Source organism: Lampetra fluviatilis, chromosome 22, assembly GCF_964198595.1.
Source record: "Lampetra fluviatilis chromosome 22, kcLamFluv1.1, whole genome shotgun sequence".
Taxonomy (NCBI): domain Eukaryota; kingdom Metazoa; phylum Chordata; class Hyperoartia; order Petromyzontiformes; family Petromyzontidae; genus Lampetra; species Lampetra fluviatilis.
The window spans coordinates 5,677,274-5,693,152 of NC_136296.1; the positions used below are offsets into that span (position 1 = coordinate 5,677,274).

The 15,879-nt window shown below is 43.8% G+C and overlaps 1 protein-coding gene across 10 annotated transcripts in view; it reads right to left on the minus strand.

Moving 5' to 3' along the window:
- LOC144938461 (regulating synaptic membrane exocytosis protein 2-like) overlaps positions 1–15,879 on the minus strand; it is a 267,561-nt gene that overhangs the window by 103,814 nt on the left and 147,868 nt on the right. For 9 of the 10 annotated variants that reach the window (XM_078866289.1, XM_078866291.1, XM_078866295.1 and 6 more), the window contains one exon: positions 7,599–7,718. In XM_078866289.1, the coding sequence (XP_078722415.1) occupies positions 7,599–7,718 (120 nt within the window). Of the gene's footprint in view, positions 1–7,598; positions 7,719–15,182; positions 15,395–15,879 lie in introns of all 10 variants that reach the window. The other variant, XM_078866297.1, reaches the window with a different exon arrangement.

Genomic DNA, 15,879 nt, shown 5'->3' on the forward strand with positions numbered 1-15,879 from the left:
CCCTTTATTTAAATAGCTGGAGCATCAATACTGATGATCAACTTTGCTTCCAACCTTTTCCAGCCTCTATCTCTGGTGATGATAGGTCATTGCCCGACACCTCACCTATTATATATTTATTTTTTTAAGGCCAAGGGTTTATTGACAAATGCTTCCAGTTCTGTCTCTCCAAATATGACTTCGAGTATGAGTGCTAGTGGTTGGATATGTGTCAACAATTTACAACCAGGTGAACACTGGTTATAAATTGGTACATGTATGTTGTGAGTGCCACCAGAAGCCACCAGAAAGCACGAACACGTGAGGCTGCTTTGATTATGGGAAACACCGTGCAATGGGAAAGATTTATACTGAATATTTTAAGCACGGGCTCGAAAAATGGTGGCTCTTAATTTTGACACATGTTGAAAAAAAGCAGGTTAAAGTGGCACTCAGAAAGTTAATGTTGGCATATACATAATTTATTGTAAATCACTTACTGCTAGCTAATCTATGCGACGACGGGCGCAGTGGGTGCAGTGCCGGTAATTTGCACGTGATATACGGCACACATTAAAGCTCGAATGGTTCTTACACCCAACACTGGCGCTCTGCTGAGATTTGTCACTCCTCTGAGTTGGGTGGCGATGTGGAAACACGAGTAGACACATTCGGCTGCGCTCAACGACTGTGGTATTCGACCCAATATGAAGGGGCAATTCGCCAACCTACAAAACATTAAACACCCCGATTTTAATATTGTGAATGCTGGGAGTGTCAATCAATGGCTCTCAAATAGGATTCCCATTCATTTTCTTTTGTATTTCCGACAGACCTGTTCTTCACCTGAGGACGGCTGCTTGCGTTGTGGCCGAAACTTCGTGAGAATTGTATTTTATTATGTTTTATTTTTATTATTGTATTATTTCCCTTCTACGTGACTTTAGCAAAAGAACCAAAAAGATGCCATCTGGCAGTGCATAACTTCAGCGGCATTGTGTCAAAAACAAGTAAGGTCTGGACCGGTTATGACACACGGCCGAAACGTCGTGAGAATTATTTTATCATATTTAATTTTTATTTTATGTTTTATTTATTTTATTTTATTATTTCCCTTCTACGTGACTTTACCGAAAGAACCAAGAAGATGAATCCCTGTAGTCACGAAAGCTTTAAATCGCTATTTAAAACTGTTAACTTTTTATTTTAATTTACCAGGTAATGCCCACTGAGCTATATAGCTCTTTTTAAGAAGCAACATGGCCACAAATGATAGCTCAACGAAGTGGCTTATCGTGTGGAAATGGATACCAGGCAAATTCTGTGAACTAATGTTTCTAAATGTGGAGGGGGAAAAAACGAAGGACCTGGAGAAAAATCCACGCGACCAAGGGGAGAACCGAATATACAGACACCAGGTTCGGGAACGAAGTCGTTAACACCCCATCACCTGGCCACAAAATTCCGCATGCCGCGATCCTTGTTGCTAATGTTGGAAAACGTTGCATAGATCTGAGGGGAGAGGGTAACTGTGTTTACCTTTTGCATGGACCAACTTGTGTCAACATTGATATACTTTCTCTTTCCATATTCATCAGACTGTTACACATTAGCTACGTATTAAAAAATTCATAACTAGCTATAATAAAATAAACGTTCGTAAAATGTTATAAAATATGGATTAAAAGTGCTCCCATATACCAATTAGGACGACTGTGTGTTGCTCGACTCCCTGTTAGTGTTAATGCACCATCAGCAGCCATGATAAATACACTGCTGGATGCAGCTTCTCCCAAGCTGTCGCCATCTCTCACAGTCCAGGGACGTAAGATTCCATTTAGCATTGACTAGATGGAATGGATATCCTCTTGAATGGGATCCATCCTTTGTCTGCCACTGTGTTGTTAGTCTTGAATATCCCTTCGAGCAACATGCCCTGCCCATGTCAACTCGCTCTCCTTAATAGTTCGTACAATTTCGACTTAAAACTTTCGTGACTGCAGGTATTCATATTCTTTGGTTCTTTCGGTAAAGTCACGTAGATATAAAAAATTATAATAAAAAGAAAGTGAATAAAAATAATAAAACAAAAACCACTAATGTCGACTGTAGCCTGGTTATTAAGTTTGGTGAGTGTACTGGCAGTCTGTAATGTAGACTGGATCAATGGTTATTAAGCTGGGTGAGTGTACTGGCAGTCTATAATGTAGACTGTAGCAATGGTATTCAATTGAGTGAGCGTACTGGCAGTCTATAATGTAGACTGTAGCCTCGTTCTTAACCTGAGTGAGCGTACTGGCAGTCTATAATGTAGACTTATTATTGGTTCTTTTGGTAATAAAATAAAAAAAACCACGATGATAACAACACAAGCGATCGTCTTCAGGAGGAAAGAGGGGGTAGGTCACCGAAGGCAACCGTTTTTAAAGGTAAAAAAATGGGCGTGGCACAAGCGTTCTGGCGGCGCAACGAAGTGGGCGGGGCATATGTGCCCTGGGGTCAGAGAGCACCAATTCATAAAATACCTCAAACCTACATGCGTTGTCTAAACCATGTGTTGCTCTTTCTGCCTCTCAGTGGAATTCCAAGCATGGATCATTCCACGCCTCTCCAGAAATTGTTGAACTTTTGTTGGTGCTCAGCCACCTTCTGACAATTCCATGAAGCCCTCATTGCTTGACACAAACTACATCGTACAGCCCTACTAGGTGGTGGTTATTTTACAGACTCCACGCAACCAAGGGGAAAACCGAATATACAGGCACCAGGTTCGGGAACGAACCCACGACCTCCTGTATACCAGGCGAAGTAGTTAACACCTCACTACTATGTTTGTTTTACCAGGTAAGGCCCACTGAGCGATATAGCTCTTTTTCAGAAGTGACCTGGTCAAAAATAATAGCTCTTTTTCAGAAGTGACCTGGTCAAAAATAATATCTCAAGGAAGTGGCTTATTACATGGAAATGTATAGCAGCCAAATACTCTAAACGCAAGTTGATTCTAAATGTGGAAGGAAAAATCAGAGGACCCAGAGAAAATACCACGCTACCACGGTGAAATCATGTAAACTCCAAATATACAGGCATCAAGATCAGGATCGAATGCACGACCTCATGTGTACCAGGCGTGGTAGTTAACATCTCACCATGGTGGCACCTTAAACATCAGTGGTGTGGCCATCACCGCATTCAGATTTTTTTACCAGCCAGAGCAGTTATAGATGGAGTATATTAGACTGAGTCACTCCAGGGAAGGAGAGAGTCCCGGGTAAAATTCCAGTTCCCATTGCTGCTAGGGTTAGGAATTGAATCAGAGTGACCAGGTTTGTAGTGTAGTGTTATGCAGTGGTTTCATCTCTTCCAGTCTGCATTCAACCGCAACACTGCAGGTCACAACACCGCTCTTTCTACTTATTCCCTCACCACTGCTTTACGATGGAATACCCTCCCATCATATTCGTTGACCAAGCTTTGTGATCAACTTTCTTCATTCAAGAGATGTTTTAACTTGTATATCCTACAGCCGTTATGGAGCTGTCTGCTTCTTGCCACTTGATGTAGTGGAACTTTGGGGCCTGGATTCAGCAAACTGTGATAAAAAAAAACAGCTCTACATAAGTATACACATTAAATAAATGACTGCAGCCTTAATACACCATCAGAGTACATGTATAATCCGAAATAGAATATTTAACATTTTTACCTTCTGCTAAATCAGAGCTTGCGATGGCCAGCCGTGAGGCAACCTCTAATCACTCCTAATGAGATATCGATCCGGGCAGCAAAAAAAAAACCTCGCACAGATACGCCAAGCAAGAGCGCGCACCCATAGTTCTCGGGTCGGACAGTCGGGAAAAATTAAAACGACAAATCAGCGGGCGTGCGTAGTAAGGCGATAATTCTCGGCGATGGGTGCGGGGCGCCGGCTGTGGCGGGCGATGTTTGGTCCGCGAACGCGGCTCGACGTGGCTCTCACAGTACAAGACACGGCCAACAAAAGTGAACGCACCGCACGCACTCGTCAATAAAACACCGTGGCCTTATCGAGGGAAAGGCATACATTGTCGGCGACCGTGGGCAGAGTTTGGGGGGGACAACGCCCCCCCGACCCCCTCCCCCCAAGACTGGACGCCTTGATGAATGTATTTTCAGTAGTTTACAATAAAGATGAAAAAATATCTAAATTAGATGCACCCGCGATTCCTAATGTGAGGAGAACGCGAACCCCCCTGCCTCCCCCCCCCAAATATAGAAGTCAAACTCCGCCTGAGTAGGCGACGATTTGGGCGCCAGGCACTTCTACATAGCAAGCAGACGCTCTCCTGATTCCCACTCGCGGAGAGGAGGCCTCAGCATTGCCATTTGGCTCCTGAACACGTTACCAGCATGTGAAAGAGTAGCGTAGAATCATGTAGCTGCAACGAAGAGAGTCCATTGCCCTTAAACTATTGCAAGGCCCGTGGGCCACTGGCGGTCCCTGGTGGCCTTTAGTGCCGCCACAACAGAGGTCGCAAACGGGTTTTGATTCCCTACTCGTACCCTACCCGAAATGAGTGACAAACGGTGACTCTCCAGTGACTCACGGCCTACCCGTACCCGGCCACACTAGGGTTGCAAACGGCTACCCGTACCCGTACCCGGCCCGGTACGGGTAGCCGGGTATCGGGTAGGGTACGGGTATCGGATACCCGGTTGCAACCTCTGCGCCACAACTCACTATCCTGTCATGCAATAATCCCCCTGGTGCCTGCACGTGGAACTTATTTCATGGCTCTATCTCGTCAGTCGACGTCATACTCGGTCGAAGTGCATAACTTGGCCACACCTTGGTGTGTATTCAAACGGTGACCTTATTCAATGAGAGTTCAGCTCGTGTCCAAGTGCCCACGATAGGCAACAGGGACACAACCACAGGCTTGCAGCAGCTTACTACGAACAGCGCAGGAAAATTCCAACTGATTAAATTAACTTTATATTCATCAGTAACCTTGCATGTGCCCCATGGAAAGCCTGAGGTGGTTCATTTGGCTAATCGTCGGCTGCGTTTAGTTAATTTCCACATGATATACGTTTAGCATGCACCTACAATGCGGTGGCTTTTATCAGCCAGCCTAATAGTGGCCGATATATTGCCAGCTTTCCACCCAGGTGGCCCCATTGTTCTACATTTACAAAGCAAAACAAGCACGCTTCTAATTGATGTCAATACATGTGAATTTCCATGATGCGTGTCCTGGTGAGAGTGTGCTCAGCGTGCGATCCATCGCACAGCAATAGGTGGAAGCTCCAGCATTTACTTAACGCGCACTTTATAATTTTGTGCAAATTCAATGAGCATGTTGGTTTCTTTTAAAGAGAGTGTTTGTTTCTCTCTCAAAGGAGGGTCAGAGTGTTTCACTGCGCAAATCAGCAGCAGAGTGCTGCTCAACTACATTGGAGGAAAGAAGCTTGGAATGCAAATTCCACAGTCATATGGTCGGTCCAATCTATTAACTAGAGGACCACTTTTGACTTCCCCTGGAGAGATGCTCGGATGAGCCAAATCCCAAACAGGACTTTAATCATATCCTTCAGATTGTAACAAGCATCCTAACCAGTGTCACCCAGCAGCAATGTAAACAAATATATCCTTAGTTTACAAAAAATATTTTCCACAACAGCAAAGATAATTATCTACCGCTTCAATAAATGCACCTTAATATTGTTGCTGTGTAACAGCAGGCACAAACAGCGTGCTTATACTTCTAAAACGGGCACTCAACTGGCAAAAGGACATTAGCCAAGAAGGGAGCCACATGGCACAGCTTGGGACGTTTCTCCCACTCTGCTTGGGACCTTCCATCAGCTGATTTATATTTTTCTTTGAGTCTTTGGCATTTACATTGATTATTAAGTATCTTAAACATCGTGCAGGGTGGCTTGGGTAAGTAGCATGGATCCACAATTCTGAAATCATACACTGGTTGTTAATGTATTTCTTTCTTTTCTCAAACTTATTATGAGTGGTGGTATGAATCAGGTGTTTGTGCAGTAGCGCACCTACGCCGCTGGGTGTCTGCTCGACAGGTCTCGTGTGAACCGCTTCCCACAGTGGCTAGGAGATGTTAAATACCTCGCCTGGCATACAAAAGGTCGTGGGTTCGATCCCGACCCTGACGCCTGCTGTATATTTGGACTTTAGATGTTCTCTCTCCCCGTGGTCGTGTGGATTTTTCCCCGGGTCCTCCGGTTTTTCCCTCTACATTTAGAAACGTGCGTTTATAGGGTGTTTGGCTGATATAAATGTGCACGTCACAAGCCACTTTTTTGAGCTATCATTTGCGGCCAAGACGGTACTGAAAAATAGCTATATAGTTCAGTGGGCCTCACCTGCTAAAATAAAACAAAATAGTAGTTTACTCTGTGGCACTACTGCGCAACACAATCTGCTCTTCCTTGCTCGTGAATAAAATGTAAAATTAAAAAATCGGACACATTTTTTAATCTGCTTTGGCAAAGGATTTAAATTTCCGCATGTCACAACTGGAGGTTGAGAACTTCCCTTTGATGTCAATTCTGCATTTGGCGTCCTGCATATTCCCAAGGCACGGCTTCTCTGCGTGGGTGCCCTGCCCAGTGTATGGACGTATGTTGAACTTCTTTGGCACTGGACATATCCAACCGCGCTAATCGGAGATCCGGAGGAAAAACAAATTCAACACAAAAAGTAATTTTCAATTTAGACGTAAAAGTGTATTGCTCCAGTGCCTTCCTAATATCGGAAGGAAGAGCGTTCCAGACGGTCGCAAGAAGCTCATTTGAAAAAACCCAGGGTTTTTCCTCCCTTTTAGCCAATGTGTTACTTATTATTTATTTTCGTGATGTACGGTACTTTGAACACCTTGTAGAAATGCGCTTTATACATGTCATTAATTATTATTGTTGTTATTTATAATCAAGTGTGGGTGAAGGAAATCATGGGTTAAAATTCCTAACCAAATATGCAGGTAGCCTATTCCGCATGAAACAATCAATAAACTATTAGCGGCATTGGTTCAGTGACCTAACAACAACACCATGATGCCCCTGCCTCTGGCTTTCATTTTCTATTCTTGAATTGGTACCAGCTCACACATCATTCTTAAAACTCACTTTGAAGCACAATAGTTATGAATTCATTACGTATTTATTTCCCGCACCTCCGATTAGCACGGTTGGCTACGTAGGTGCGAAAGAAGATCAACATACGTACATACAACACTGATATTGCAGGCAGGTTGTTATACAGCCGAGTGCTACCTGTGTGCGTGGGTGTATGGGCGTCTTTGTGTGTCCGTGCGTGTGGGGAGCAGTGGTGTCGCGGTTAATGCGCTGTGCTATGAACCTGGCAACCTGAGTTCGATTCCCACTCATAGCCAACATCAGTGACGACTATCGGCTGAACCGGTCCTGGGCCTTCCCTAGGTCGATTCAGCCTCACTGGTGCAGTGTGTAAATATTGCCACCAGGGAGACAAAGGGGGCCGGGTGTGTTGTTAGCCATCCACCCCCTCGCGGTTGGCTAAGTACGATGCGTGCCGCCGAGTGCTCACTGCGCATGCGTGGTGCGCGTCTGCGTGCGCGCGAGCGAGGTGCCCGTACCTTGAGGCCGAGCAGCGCCCCCGAGTCTCGAGGCATGGTGCCGTCGCGCATCCTCTTGTTGAGCATGATACGCCCGATGAGCCGGTCGCCTTCCCTGGAGGGCTGCCACGTCACGGGGTGCTGGGGGGTCAACAGTGACCATCACGCGCCTGCGCTACGCAAATCACTTGCTGCGCCACTCAGCCCACCCCACCCACATTGCTTGTGAGTGGGGAGGACGGAGTATTATTTTTGTTGTGTTGTTTATTCGCCGGTAATTGGGCTTCGTGAGTTCTGGTCGATTGTGCTGCATTGTCGGTGCTATGATTTGCTCAACAGGCATGCGATGATTATCATCATCCTTGCTGATGCCGAATATTTTAATTGTGAAATAAAAAAATTATAAACCCAATTATTTATTCGATGCTGTGTTTATAAGTGGTATTATTGTAATCATCTATACATTGGGATAATTGTTTGATGAATAATTAAGCAATATTGTGAATGTGGCCATTTCGGGGTATATTATTTTCGGGCCATAACGAATTATGATTTTCAGGTTTATCGATGTTTTATTATATAATTCTGTATGACATGAAACTAATCACCTGTGATAGTTATTGTTAAAAAGGGGTATTTAAAATGTTCCCACATTCAAATTGTGCCTTAATATATTCCTGGACTACCTTCAGTGTGACATTATTACGATACAATTAGCAATAATTAGATAATTTTCTGACAATATTGATTAATTATTATATTAAGGTCATCGATAACATGTAAAAGTCCAATTTTCTTCGTCAATTATATTTGAAGTGGTGGTTGATAATTATTAAAGTTCTTAAAATTTAGACATTTGAATTAAAATTTTGGAAACGATGAAGTTTAATAACACTAAAGGGATTTTAGATTATAGACCCTATCGGATTACATCCAATGCAAGCAAGTGAAATACATTTTCTAAGGCATTAAATTGCAATTTAATTAAACAGCTATAATTAATCATTTATGATCGGTAATGCCCACTTACCGTTGACTTTCAGAAAAAGAGAATTATTCAGAGGGATGGAAAACCACAGAGTAAGTGAGAAGGCAGCCAGAACTGGCCCAAACAATTGCCTTCGCTCTGTGATCCTATATTTGGATGTTTGACCAACTTTATTAACGAGTGCATATACATATATATTTTAATTACGCAGTAATTGGACTTGATACATACTTGCAATCCTGTGGGGTGTTTTTTGTTAGGGTTTTTAAACGTAAACATGATTGTGCTGTGAAGAGACTGCATTAGATCAAAATGAAATAAGAACATTAAATCTGAAATAAAGCATGGACAATACATTTGACTAAAATTTTAAGAATAATAAAAACAAATGAATACATTAAGAAGGCAAATAGGAAATGATATAGCAGGAGGGATATGTGTGGAAATGAACAGGAGATTCAATAATGGTCGGTTCACCTCATCTGATCACCTCAATGTGAATAGGATAATTGCCATGTGGCCACAACAGTGGAAAAGTTACAGCACAAATATCCCAATGGCTTGTGAATGCACAAGCAGGATGCACGTGTCCTTCCAAATTTAAAGAGGCAGTGCGAACTGAACTCTCGCGGGCCGGCTGCAATTTATTCGTATGACCTTAAAGGGCATGGGCGTGAAATTTGCTGCCAACCTTATTGGGCCGACAACAAAAAATGCAACACGTTATTTTCAAGCTGAGGCCAGGATCTTTGAGGTGTACCGGTGAGAAGAGATCTCCCAATTAGTTGAATCCCCTCCCCCCACCCCTATAAAGAAGCTGCAGCCAGTGGGGAACTGAGCCACCCAGAAAGGGGAGCGTGAAAAGAAACACAGTCTCCTGCGGCAAGAGGGCAGGGATTCATGATTTCCAGAGTTGAGACCCATTCACTACCCTGTATACATGCAGCATAGCATTTATAACGATGGTTAAGATATATATGCATTTACATGCATACTCATACACATATGCATGTAGACGTGCATATAATACAAAAAGGGCAGGCAAAGTAGGTTGTTTGGCCTTTATACATCAGCTTTGGACCAGCTGGAAGATATAAGTTCAAGTGGCAGAGTAACAGAAATAAGAGGAATCTTGACTTAAAGCTTTCGTGACTGCAGGAATTCATATTCTTTGGGTATTTCGGTGAAGTCACGTAGATAGGTTCAAAGAAAATAACAAAAACTACGACGTTTCGATCGCAACACAAGTGGTTGTCATCAGGAAAAGGCAAATTTGTTTGTAAAGGTTTTAAATGGGCGTAGTCCAAATATCAGCAGCATGGGCGGAGCAGCTAATGTAAGTGATGGGCAGCGACCGTGAAGGTGGTGGGTTTCCACCAATTAAAGGGCTGCCAGGTTAAAATTATCATGTCAATGTAAGATCGGTGAGCGGCCTCCACGGCGAGCGTGCTGAGGTGGCTATGTTCATGTGAGAGATTAGCATGTTAATGTAAGATCGCAGAGCCGCCGCACGTCGAGGTCAGCGTGCGAAGGTGGCTGTGTTGGTGTGATACATTTAACCTGCTAATGTGGTGACGACCGCTTGTGTTGCGATCGAAACATCATAGTTTTTATTATTTTCTTTGAACCTATCTACGTGACTTTACCGAAAAACCCAAAGAATATGGAAATAAGAGGCTTAGAGAGATGCCCAGCCAGAGAGGCACCCGGTGAAATTTCCTCGAGTTATAATCGAATGTCAAAAACGATAATGCACCTGCGGCATACTGAAATCACAGCAGAACATATTTGCAAGTAAAAAGAATTATGACGATTCATGGACTGTCTTTACCATCTTTTTTTCGCATGATGTATTATTCGAAGTGTGTGATTTACTTGTTTGTATTTATTTACGAGTTCGTTGCAAGCAAATTAAATGTAAGCATTACTTTGCAACGTTTTAATAACACACTACATTGCAATAAACCATAGATTTAGTTTTGAATCAGATCAGGAAGAGCATTCACCACATTGCTTGCCCAACCTAAGTAATATTTTCTCATTTCCTTATCTATAAAACTCAAGTTGACCAGACCACAATGATGACTTGTGCATTTATCAATCCACTTTATTTACCAATAAAATTATTTACTCATAAAATTTAAAACTGAATATTTTCATCGAACTTGCCGAGGAGATGGTAGGAATATATCCACATATACTGTAAATATATAGTCCTCATAAATGATTAATTTCATTGTTCATTTACCACAGAGCTCTTCTACATAATTAATGCGGCATAACTAGGATTTAAGAGTTACACACATGATGGATATACGAATGCCAAATGGATTACCTTGGCACTCCTCGTCAATGGAACAATATCACACCTCTTTTAAGATTAAATGAATATTCCCTCTCGGGGGCATTTTTAATAATTATGTTTACAAACTTCATTTGTCAAAAGTATCTCAGTGAGTTTTTTTTGTATGGGTCACTAGAAGAGCAGGCCAAACACCTCCTCTAGATACCCCCTTCCTAGATTTCAAGCTTTCGTGACTGCAAGGATTCATACTCTTAGGTTTTTTCGGTAAAGTCACGTAGGTAAAAATAAATAATAAATAACTAATAATATTTATCAAATATTGAAATAATAATAGAAAGAAAATAATATTATTTTACTTCTATTATTATTTCTATTATTATTTTATTTCTATTATTATTTATATTATTTTATTTCTATTATTATTTCTATTATTATTATTTTATTTCTATTTTTTATTTCTATTATTTCTATAATTTTATTTCTATTATTATTTCTATAATTTTATTTCTACATATATTTCTATTTTTTTTACCTACGTGACTTTACCGAAAAAACCCAAGAGTATACCCCCTTCTTAATCGGGCGGCATTAACAAGCAATTGCGGGGCCGCACCTTTAACGACTCGGCTCATTGCTTGGGCAATACCTGTTCGAATGCTAACAAACGTTGCCTCCTCCTTAATTACATTTTCATGTGCTGATATTTTTAGCTGTGTTATACACCTTCATACAAGGTAAATTTGCCTTGCCGCTTAATGAAAATGTCCTGTAATTTATGGTTCGGTAGTGCCGTATTTTCTTTTGTGGCTCAGGTTTCCCTTGAAAAGGAGACTTGTCGTCTCAGTGGGCTTTTCAGCAAGTTATAAACAAGATCACTAACAAATGAACATAAGAATGTTTTATGAAGTATGGTCAGTTTTATAGGCCCTAGTACAACTTCCAAATAGCTACATGTGTTGTTTTTATTTAGTTAAAATGTATTGCATAAGAGCCAAATCCTGAGTGTAAATCTCATAATGCATGTAAAAAAAACATTTAACATTTAAATAGCATAACTGTGAATTATAATTATTACTATTTTTATGTATTTTTATATCAAGCAGAGGAAATTTCCCAAGATCACCTCCCTGGTGACGTGGGCACGAAAGTCTGAGAAAAAAACATTTTTTTTCACACAGGACAGCTAGGGTTGCCACCTGTCCTAGTTTATCCAGGACACCCTATTTTTGAGGTAACTATCCCGGGAAATCTGCAAGTCAACCCGGGTTCATTAAAAGTCCCGTTTTTTTTTTTTACAGCGGTGTAATGACACATTGCTTTGAATACTCACATTGAGTCCAGTTTCCATAGGCAGCTGACACACTCCCCTTCTCACAGACAATTGAACTCCATTGCATGCCCGCAGCAAGAAATCTAAAACTTTTATGGGAACGACCCCCCCCCCCCAACGAGTCGCCATTTTCCTCAGTGACATAACTCATTCCAGCCAATTCACAAGGTGACCATGCTCATCCGGCAGCAATAGTACAAAGTAGTTGGCAACATTAAGCGGCAAACACAACGCTGTTTGCGCAGGGTGGGTGGCGTGGAAGCGGAGGGGTGTTGGCAGCTTGTCTATGAAAACCATAACTAAGCGCCGACATGCTCCTCTTCTCATAGACGGGCTAACCGATGCCAAAGCCCACGCAAGGGCAGTGGGAGGAAGAAGAAAAACAGCACGACCCACTGTTTTTGCAGTTAAAGGGACACGGCTCTCCTGAAACGGCTTTCTTGAGACCCTGAAGTGTCCGGCCTGCAGTGCCTTGTAGGAGAGCTACCCTTTGCTCATGCAAGGGGGAACATCAGCCCTGCTTTGAGCAGGACACAGTCGCGGCCCTTGTGGAATGCAGGTTACGACTGCCAACCATACCCAGGCCACTTATCCGGCACACCGCTTGGATGCACTCCAGCACCCGAGAGGCATACCGCACAGAGTGGAGGCAGCATTCCTGTTCTTTTATAGAAACCAAACAGAACAACGGGCTGTTCCGACTGCCTCTACTCCTTGACAGCATTCAGCGAAAAGGAGTGGGCCCAGCCCAGGCCGGTCAACCTTCGTCCCCACCGAGGATGGCATTGGTTTGGTACTAAATGTATGACGGGAGCAATACCTCCTGATTAACGTTGAATTCCAACACCACGTTCGTGATCAAGGCAATGTCCTCAGAACCGCCCGATCCTTAGACGCCACTCCATAACTTGGGCCAACCGTCAAGAAGTGGATCCCCCTGATCCGCCTTGCCGAGGCTGTCCTCAGAAAACACTCCAAACACGTGGTTAGGGGCTCAGAGGGAGGGCCACGCAGAGCATTCAGAATCAAATGCAAATTTGGAAGGGCCATCCCTGATCAAGTTAGATGCCTTTCCCGCTTGAAGCGCGTCAATCTCCTCGGTGATCGCCACTCTCGGTGACTCCGCAGAGCTCGCTTTGGTAGCAGCAGGTCGTCTAAAGAAGGGCAAATATGGCGTGACCTCTCTTCTTGCAGCAGGCTATCTGGTAAGGCCAGGGATGGATCTTCAGAAGCTGGCGGATAACTTGCAAGCCGTGCCATTGCTGAATTGAATCAGAGCATTATAAGAAAACTTTCCCATCTATCCTCTGAGACTGCATATCTGCATTCTACTGATATGAGGATCCTAAAGCTTTAAAGCGTTTTTTTCCCACCCATGTGTTGATAAAAGAGTAAAGTAGTTCATGCTAATGCCTCTGTGTTCTCACGTTTGATCATTATTTCCTGAGGCCTCTATGTCTAAATACAGCGCCATTAGGTCTAGAACCATTCAAACCACTTTTTATAAAGCTTCCTTAGGTTGCCTTACCGGAGTTTCCTAACAAACCTTTCACCATCCAAGTCAGTTTGTGATGTTGAGGATCACCCCACTCACCCAACCCTTCTCTTGTGGTATTTAGATCAAATGAAGACAAATCTGTTTTTAACAGATTCTCGCTGGGTGCTGGAGGAGCTTTTGTTATGTCCAGAGAAACTATGGACTTTTGAGCTCTCCTGAGGTCTTCTTCAGCCTCATCTTTGTACTCTTGCATAAGCTCATTCTGGATGTACGAATGTTTAACTTATTACGCACCGTACATAGCCAACCGTGCCAATCAGAGGTGTAACCGTGATTTGTGGTTTGAAAGGTCCTGTGCCAACGAGCAGTCATCCTGCCCCAAGGCGATCTGCAAGGGCACACTCCGGAGGCTGTCAGCCCTCCTAGTGGCCTTTCTCCTTGCCTCGGACATGATGGCTTCCTATTGGTGGGTGACCTATGTGTTGTGTGCACACAACCAAAGAGTTGTGGGCAGGCCTCGCACAGCAAATCCTGGGGCTGTGTGTCCACATGGTGAGTGGTGCCGCCGGTCGGTGATGGCATGAGGGAGCCTTGTGCGCTCCCTTGCTGACACTCCATTGCCTGTGTTGGTAGAACCCGTCGGGGACCAAGTGGGTGGCCCAGATCTGTTCATCCCCGGCTGCTCCAAAGGAGCCGCCGCTTCCTCAGGGATGTCTTGCTCAGCGTCCACCTTGCTCTGTAACTATCATGCACTAGAACAGCCATCACGGTCATCGCCTCAAACATGATAGTACGAGGAGTGCAAGATCGCTCATATTGTTAGCTGACCCAAACTTCTGTCAACCTCATCTGTATGCGGCCAGGCCCCGACGAGGGTATGTGTAAGTCACGAGCAAGCATGGCGGCCAGATCTCCTTGGCCAGCGAGCCTACACACTCCTTACACTGCCGCTCGCACTACATTTAAAATTGCAGCTCGCTTGAGGCGATACAAATAATATACTATTAAAACATGCATTCATATTGTGCAGTTGTATTGCCTAAAAACGATTTCAAACGTTCCAAACTCCAGGAGTCTACACGATTTCCGAGAATTCCCAGAAATCCTAGAGCACTGAGGAAATGTATGGCTTAGGTGTCACGTGTGGGGGGACCCTTCCCCTTCCATTGGGGGATTGGGGGGATGGGGCATCCCACCTGTCAAGTAACCTATGTTTGTGGGTCCCGGCACGGAATGGAGTCAAATTGTCTATGAGAAGAGGAGCATGCTGGCGTCTGCCGTATGAACAACAACACTCAAAGAAAATGCATTTACATGTAAGATCCCCCACCCCCTGTTCCCGTATTGTAAAGCTATTCTTATTTCCACTACGTGCCTCCAGTATTTTGTACCTCAGACGGTGGCAACCCTAATGGCAGCGTCTAGCTTTGCCTGTGAGGGCGCACACACAACAACAACAACAACAAAAATGGGAGATGTTGTACCTTGTCGCTATTGCTAGAGTGCTCCTCGTTAAGGGTCGTGCTACTGCACGTGTCTATGCCCGAGTCTTTGGTCTGCGGCTCGCGCCAGTCGAGGCCATCGTCCAGCGACCTCCCACCCACGAAATTCACCGCCCGCTTGGGGCGCTCAGTGGCGGTGCCTGCGGCCATGGGCCCGAGAGAGCTAGTCTTTCTTTTCACCCTCACTGTTTCCCCTGAGCGGTGATCACGTGCGCACACGCACATACACCGACAACACAACAACAACAAAAGGAAGGGCGGGTGGGGAGGGGGAGGGAAGGGGAGATAAGGCAAAAAAGGCGGGCACAAAATGAAACTGAATTAAATAAAAAAAAACAATGAATCAACTTGCTTAAACAAATTAATTAAACTCAAAAAGAACGTGCATGCGGTTGTTAGTGAGGCTTGGGTCGAGTTCTGTGAGAAAGTGCTGCCGCTACAGAGTTCCTCATCCATGCCTTTTGTGACTAAGGAGTCTTGCATCACACAACGGAGGTTATATTCATGCATTGGTAGGTTTCCACAATTTTCCATGACTTTGTAGTGGGTGAGTATAACCTCAATATATTAATTAAATAAAAACACCCTGCACTCATTCGGTCACCATAGCAAGCCAGGCCTGGCATAGGAATGAGACAAAACACCCGGCAGACTGCAACACCATCTCGAGAACTGAACC